The 8,132-nt window shown below is 39.6% G+C and overlaps 1 protein-coding gene across 1 annotated transcript in view; it reads left to right on the top strand.

Moving 5' to 3' along the window:
* Window positions 1-8,132, top strand: part of LOC124156462 (erythroid differentiation-related factor 1) — a 40,959-nt gene that overhangs the window by 8,089 nt on the left and 24,738 nt on the right. The window contains exons 6-7 of the mRNA XM_046531026.1: window positions 3,871-4,046; window positions 4,440-4,699. Of these exons, the coding sequence (XP_046386982.1) occupies window positions 3,871-4,046; window positions 4,440-4,699 (436 nt within the window). The remainder of the gene's footprint in view (window positions 1-3,870; window positions 4,047-4,439; window positions 4,700-8,132) is intronic.

Here is an 8,132-nt window from a genome sequence, read left to right as displayed (position 1 = left end):
ATTTCCCATTCTGTGAGCTTAGAATATTTGTGCCTAAATATTTCATACTTATATTATTCTGTTTTTTTTTTTTTTAATGGCTATTGAGGTTGATAGTGAAATGGTGAACATGCACAATTTTTTTTAGTATGAGAATAAAAATGTCCCTACCTCAAATGTCCTCGCCAAAAATTTTGCGAATGAATAATGTTTTTTAGCTGAGGTATGAGCCTTCAAAAATAAATCTTCATCGGCTGCTTGAAAACACGACGTCATCGGACCATGATGTAGCAGCTTTTCTTTCTTGTCAGTGCCATTTTACTGAGGAATAAGATTCCTTGTGTCTTAATGTGTGCATTTTTGTATTAATTTTGCTAATAAAATATCACAGCCTAGTCCGTATGAAATGCATCATAATATTCAAAAGACTGAGGAAAAAGAGAAAGGCGAGGAAATGGAACACTCTGAAGACGCTCTGAAGGGGACTAAAAGGAGAGAGAATACCAGGAACTAGTGGAGAATAGTATCTGTGAGATAGGAAGTTAGCGGACTACAGAAGAAGGGTGGGGTAAGACAGGAATAGTTAGAGCGGCCGAGAAGCCAATTAGCTATGTAGGCAGGAGAAGGATAGAGAAATAGTGGATAATGGGATTGATGGTTTGAGGCATAACTGTGAAAGCGATTTATTATGAAAAATGTAAAAGAAGAAACTTTGTGCTTTCACATGAATATTTATTCACTCATTTACACGCTACAGGGTTTCAACGTTAGACGTCATCATCAGGTGAACTCTGTCCATTGCATCATTTTATACCAGAAATATAATCGGGTGTTTTCCCGGCGTAGATGTTGGATGAAAAGTTCTTGGGCTTTCCCTGGGTAATAAAATCCTTCTCCGCCGACGTTTCGATGTCCATCAGGGGCATCAGGGCAACTGATTGTCGAGACAAAAATTCGAACTTCATTTATAGGGACGGCCAGGTGGTCAGGTGGCGTGTGATTGGTCGGCGTCGCCGCATCGGGTCATCGTGCACTCCGATTGGTTCTTGCCATCTCTGGTTAAGCGGATGGTCTTCAACACAGGTTTCCACGAGCTGCTTAGGTTGAAACCACTATCGCGATTGAAATTGTTGGGCTCTAGCCGGATCTCGATGGCTTCCTTAACAAGTCGGTCCCAATAACCATAAGCCCGGGCGATGACCGCCGTCTCCTCAAACCGGATAGGGTTATCGCAGCTGATGCTGTGCTCCGCGATGGCAGACTTTTCGGGTTGTCCTAGTCTGAGATGGCGACGGTGCTCTTTCAGAAACACGTACCAAGTCAGCGATAGCTTAGGTATGTAGAATATGATGTAATTCTTTCGTGGGGAATTATTTACGTGAAGTCTTCTGGGAAGATCCAGTTTAAATTATAGTGTATCACAAATGTTTCAGCGGGAGACTCGTCTATCATCATCAGGATGACAATGATGATGGATGTGTCATCCGTTCAAATGTTAAAATGTGGTGGAGAACGATGTAAGCCTGTAAAAATCCCGAGAGGACATCACCCAAACTTTGGTATTACTATAAAAAATAGCTTCTCTCGACACAACCACATAGTTGATATATCCAATTGTATCATTGATAGAAGTATTAAACATGAAAAAATGTGAATTTGTACCAGGAGGTTATCTACTTATTACTACTGTAATTTTTCTGCATTTTGATTGCCGTGGTCTATATCTGTTCTGATCTGTTGAGTGAATCTCACATGGTAGCAACTGCAAAATTCATGCTTTAGATGAATTGTAAACTTTTGCTTGGGCAAGCATGTATCCCCTTAGAGAAAAACCTCATCAGGTGTAGGATATTTCCTGGAGATATCTTCTTTGATCCTTTTTTTCTCCTCATTTAGCTGTAAAATACCAAAATATCTACTTGACTGCTTTCATTATGCACCATGCTGATGCAGAGTGCCGCATCCAATCTTCACTGACCTGCGCACAAAACTACAATGTTCCAAAAATAATTCTCTGTCTTATCCACTGTTATAAGGAATGAAATTCAAGAAGAAACTAGTGCTTTTACTTATTGAGATTTATTTATGTACCATTCCTCAAAAATTGGTGTCTTCTTTTAAGCTGAAAATATGAGCATTGGCGTTAGGAAGCAATTTATTTGGACTTATGTAGGGAGCATACTTCTTTATGGTAGTGAGGTGTAGACAGCAGTGGAGATATCAAGGTTGGAAGTTTTCGAATGTAGAGTTTCAGAGGAGTGATGAGGATCAAATGGATTGATCGTGTGTGCAATGCAGAAGTTCTGAGAAGGGGAGGAGTGAAGGGAAGTCTTTCGAAAGCCTTGGGCAGAGGATTGGATGATTTAATTGGCCACAAAAGGAGACGCAAGAGTGAAATGAAAATGGGGCAGTTTCCTTCATGAAAGAAAACGAAAGGCATTGATTGTGATTGGTTACCCACCATTAGTGCATTCATAATATACAAATTATTTGGCTTTAGAATTCCCAGTTAAGACGAATGGCAATGGTCAATTTTAACTGCATTTGAAAAAGGCCAGATTGGCGCCCATGCGATGCCACTCCACGTGACGTCACAGGGACCTAGTTTCTATACGAGTAGATAGGAGTTTTACATCGTCTGAGATTACCAATCCATGCATGAGGCACAGACTTCAGGAAAACATCTCTTAATAATCACCTATTAAAATTGCCTATGGTCGGAAAGTTTCCTTTGTTTTATAGGGTATTAATAATCCTTATTTAAGCCAAGCACTACCTGCCAACAGAGTACTCTATGCTACCGCCATGCTCGGCAGCAAGCAGCCTGCATCGTAGGAGCGTTCATAACCTCGCACCTTGGTGGACTCACACAGGAGCAGGTCACATGGGCTTTTCTCAGCATTCATACTTGCCGTTGCGTTTTTGTGTGCTTGAAAATTTTCAGTTTTCATTTAATCGCAAAATATATATAATGTCATTTAAAAATCTAAAAGCATGAAATATGTACTCCAGGAGTAATAATCTTTCTAATTAGGCAATGAAAAATAACAGGGAACCACCCTATTGTCTTTGAGGGACAGGTGGAAGGGAAGATCGGCAGAGGTAGGCCATGGATGATATCCATGAAGCATGTGGTGAAGGATGTTAAGCTGGAGAATTGTGTTGGCATTAAAAGATTAGCCAATCGGAGAATTGAGTGGAGGGCTGCATCAAAGCAATCTTGGGAAGGATTACTGTTGATGGTGATAAATTTTTTTTTTAACTATCCATTTTCCCGGAAAAAAGCACATCTGGCCTTTTAAGTTGGGGAATATTCAACAATTAACAATGAACGATTGCAATTAGACACGTCCTGGATAGTGGCTATTTACCCAGGTTGGACTCGATCCGGGGACCTTTGATTTGGCTGGTGAGAACTCTACCCTGCCTCCATTGAGACCAAATAATAATTACCTGATCCAATAATTATGAAATTCTGTATTTGTCTTAAAGTTAAAATCATTTTTTATCATGTTCATAATCAATTGTATGATTCAAGGGAAACTTTGTATTTATGTTAAAATTAAGTAATATTCTCAAAATTACCATATATGTCTGAATATAGACCCCCTTTTTTTTCCAAAAATGCCTGTGGTAAAAGTCAAAGGGGGGACTATATTCAAACGCATTTTTTAAAATTTTTTCCGAAACCGATGCCTCAAAATTATGGGGGGGAGACCATATTCAGAGGGGGACTATATTCGGAGAAATACGGTAACTCATTTTCTGGCTCTTATGCACTGTTTTGTTAATGTCATGTTATTTTAGGTTTTGTACCCAAAGTCATGCCATTTTGCTTTTGAGGGTTTTTACCTTTTTCATTAATGAAATTCCCTTGTATTGCCCGAGTAGAAGGACTCTCCGCCTTTACCGGAGCCCAGAGAGGAAGAAGCTGTGCCGGACGCTGTCTCCAGCCATAACTTCACACGGAACGTGGTTTGGACGTTTGAAGACATACAAATGCTGATTGGGACGGACATGCCTATATTTGGGGGCAGCACACACCCTTGCATCAGTCTCAGGCTTAGGTGGGCGTTTCTGTTTGGTGCTTGCTATGCCTGTTACTTGAGTGGTGGTGAAGGTTACCAAAGCAGAACGTAAAATAATAGAAATGATTATAGTATTCCTATTATTTTCAGTAACATCAGGATCATTATGTTTTAAAACCGATTTTGGTCAAAAATCTAACAACAGCCACTTTCACTGCATCCTCTTGCTATCAATCATAATTAAACTTATTGGACATTAGACTGTTTGTTCATTGTCAATATCTGCATGGAGAGATACATTTTGAAGGTTAATTTAAAATTTCAGTGGTCTGTTCTCCCTGTGTGGATTGGTATTCTTCTGAAGTGTGGTTTGATGTCTTAAACTTTATGCTTGGTTTCATTGCTTTGCATTAATATTAATTAATGTTTCAGGGAGATGACACGGCCCATAAATGTTTTGACGGGCATTGACTATTGGCTGGATAACTTGATGTGCAATGTGCCGGAGGTGGTGATGTGTTACCACTTGGCTGGGATTGTGCAGAGATATGAGCTCATCAAGACAGAGGACCTTCCACATCTTCCCAACTCCAAGTTTTCTCCCAAACTAATCCGTGATGTTGCTCAAAATATTTTATCCTTCCTCAAGTCTAATGCCACGAAGGCAGGACATACTTATTGGCTCTTCAGAGGTAATAATTTTTCCATTTTGGCCATTTTACACCATGAATGATCATTCAAGTGAGAATGTTAATGAACATCACTCCCTATGCGAAACTGAAAATTAGCTGAATTTTCCATTATAGAGAATGTTCAAATTTTTCTTCAATGCTTCCTTGAATGATCACATGAAACAAGCATGCATAGTCCATCTGGTGAACAGTCACCACCTAGGAATTTTAATATCACATAATACCATTTAGAAAGCTCTCTGACCCCAACGATAGCACTTATTTTTAATGTTTGCTTTGAGAGAATGCAAATTCACACGTAGCAATTCTTTGGGGTGATACTTTTTTAATCAATGAAAATACATATCATTTATCTATGAGACTGCATCGTTATTTTGTTTAATTTGCAATGATTTAACTACTAAAACGTGTTGGCTCACCATTATTGCCTCAGTATTGCCTAACTTCCCTAAGTCAAGGGTGAAAAACCGTGAATCTAGCCCATGATGTGGCAATCTATTTTCTTCACCTGTGTTGATAGCTGAACAATGTTTAATTCCCTGAGATGAATATTTTAGGTCTTATCCACCATTAACTACAATTATGCATTATTTCCTGTGAGATATCTTGAGAGCATTTGTAGCCTTGAAGACTTATTTTCGTTAACTTTCGTCAATAGGTATTAAGACTCAATGGTAGAAGGGGCACTGAGCCCACTCCTTTGGAAATAGAACTGGACCCATCTTTTTTGACCTTCCCAGTATCTTTCTTCTCTTGCACAGGAAAAACATTTGTTCGAGTGCTATGCAGAAACAATGCTCTGTCTTGCCATATGGGACTCCAAACGTGAGAATTACTTGTTCACTAACCTTCGCCCTTTCAAGTCATTCACTCTTATCATAGCTTATTGTCAGTAGTTTTTATTTTCTTCTTTGGGTACGTGGGTTAGCGGCATTGATGCTTTGGCATAAAGCTTGAGCTTAAAAAATTTTCGTCTCCCGGGAGGTGAGATTCTTTGTGCAATACTCTACTAAGAAGTACAGTTATTGTCCAAGTATGTTTTTACTTGCTTCCTTGCTTGTATGGAATAAGAAAGGACTTCCAATAGCCATATTTGAGTGGCTTTCCGCCCTTAAAACTCAATATGGGATCACAAAGCACACAACTGCAGTGTTTGCTTAAATTGGTTACCTGCCATCCGTTACTTACCGTTTGGATAGCTCATGTAACTTTGTGTGTTGTGTCTAACCAAATTAGTCAAAGCAGCACAAAAGCATTACATTTCTTTTGTGCACATTTCATCGGGAGCATCTGTTGCTCTACTACAAGTATTCTCACATCCCTCAAACCACTTCCTCAATACTCATAATGTTGGTCCATTTTATCTTCGTCATTCTAACCTAAAACCAAATTTCGAAATCTTCCTCTCTTGACTTCTATGGATATGGATGGCATCCATTAATTTATTAATTACGTGAGGTGATTTTGGCAATTTTTGGACCCCCCCCCTCTCCCTTTGCGAGATATTGTGAGATTTGGCTTGACCTCCTCTCCTTCCTCTTATCTCAATTGAAATTGTTAAAAATGCGTATTTTCAGTGTAAATAAGAGGGTTATTCCAAAAGTAAGGTCTGGTTTAGAAAAAAATCAAAATTTTGTCCAAAACAATTGTTTTATTTACATTCTTTCCATCTCTCTATTTTTCTACATAATTTCCATACTTACCGTATTTATACGAATCTAAGACGAGGTTTTTTTCCCTCCTAACTCCTGCAGAAAAGAGGGTTCGTCTTACAATCGGATGCAAAATTCTCGACGTCAATCGGGTTGCATAATTTATTTCGGAAAAAATTATGGATACCTGAGTTTGCCACCTGATAGCTATACAACGAAAAATCAACGTCAAAAATAGCTGAACAGTAATTTAGCTTATTTGATTTTTCGTTCAAGTAAAAAAAAAACATTTTCCATTTTTAGGCAGCAGGCAAAGATCCGGTGTGTTCCCATCAGTCGCCGGGTGCACTTCTGCCGTGTCCGCGAGATTGCCTGCTTTACCTTGAGTTTAAGTTCGGCTCCATTCAAGTTAAAGCTCGATCAACTCACAAAATGTTCGTGTGATAGGTTACAATTCACCTAAATTGTAACGTTAAAGCCTCAACACCGTCGCGGAATAAACTGCTTCAAAGTCGTTGCATTTTTTTCAGAGCAAGGGTAAGAAGGCTCGATGCCTCTGTGTAGAGAGATCGATTCAGTTGTGATTCCGTGCCTTTGGGAGATGGCAGAGAAAAGAAGTCACTGCACTGCCGCTTTCAAAAGAGAAGTTATTCAGTGGAACCCCGATCTATCGTTTCCGCATTGATCGTTCGCCGTTTCTGGTCCCAAATAAAGACAATGTAATTTTTTCCCCCATCTATCGTTCCCCGAAGTATCGTTTTCCCGCATTGTTCGTTTGAAGATTAAGGTCCTGACAAAAAGTTATTCCCGCATCCATCATTTGACGAAAATGAGACGAAATGACTACGTGTCATTTATGGCTAATAACAACAGGCACACAGATTGAATCTTCCCCAGGAGATGGATCTACCATAGGGAGAAGCTCAGTGCCATGGGAAAGTAACATTAGCGCATTTCCCAAGATCCGCTATCCCCCTCCATTCAGCACTCTCCTCCCCCCTCTGATGCTTTCCTCTTCTCCAAAATCAAACAAAAGGTGCAAGCTCTTGCAGGGATTACAAAGACCTTAGCTTTGAAAGAAAATATCAAGTTACAGGAGGATAATAGAATCGTGTTTCACCCTTCCCTCTTTCTCCCCCACTGACCTTTTTCTGCCTACCTGCTTCGAAGTTCCCCATTTCTGGAGGTCAACTGCTGCATGAGTCTTCTATTAGCCCAAAAGGTGTCTATAAATGACTTTCGGCAATTGATATTACACCTTTATTGGATTGAAATATTAGTAATGTGCGCGTAATTTAAAAAAGAATAAGACCAAACACAACGTATTTCTGACTTTATTTAAGCATTTTACACAAGGAAATATATGTCAAAATACGACGGAGACTTAGCATTCTGGCGAAACTCGATATCCTCGCAGCTGAGCTTCTCGGAAGTTGATGCGGTATTTTTTTCCGAAAACATATATCAAGTTACAATTTATGAGTTATGCTATCGTCACAGTCACAGACGAAGGGATATTTTCTCAGGATATTTGGTTTCTTCCTGCTAGCAATTCGAATTCATTTGCCCTTCTGACGCTTCGCTAATTGGAAAAAAATGGGTATCTTTACGACAAAATATTTCATGGCGCAGTCATATGGTCATGCTTCACCCTCTGCAGTATGCTCTGCATAAGCCGTATGCGATAGCATCGGTTCCGAACTTCACCTCGTATGAATGGTTCCCTACTTTCCAGGCTGGCTTGACCTCAAACCACCGAGTGTTTTCCGCGTGAGTTTAAT

This window comes from Ischnura elegans, chromosome 3, assembly GCF_921293095.1.
Source record: "Ischnura elegans chromosome 3, ioIscEleg1.1, whole genome shotgun sequence".
NCBI lineage: Eukaryota > Metazoa > Arthropoda > Insecta > Odonata > Coenagrionidae > Ischnura > Ischnura elegans.
Note: the sequence above shows the minus strand (reverse complement) of the source record. Positions and strands in the feature narration are given on the sequence as shown.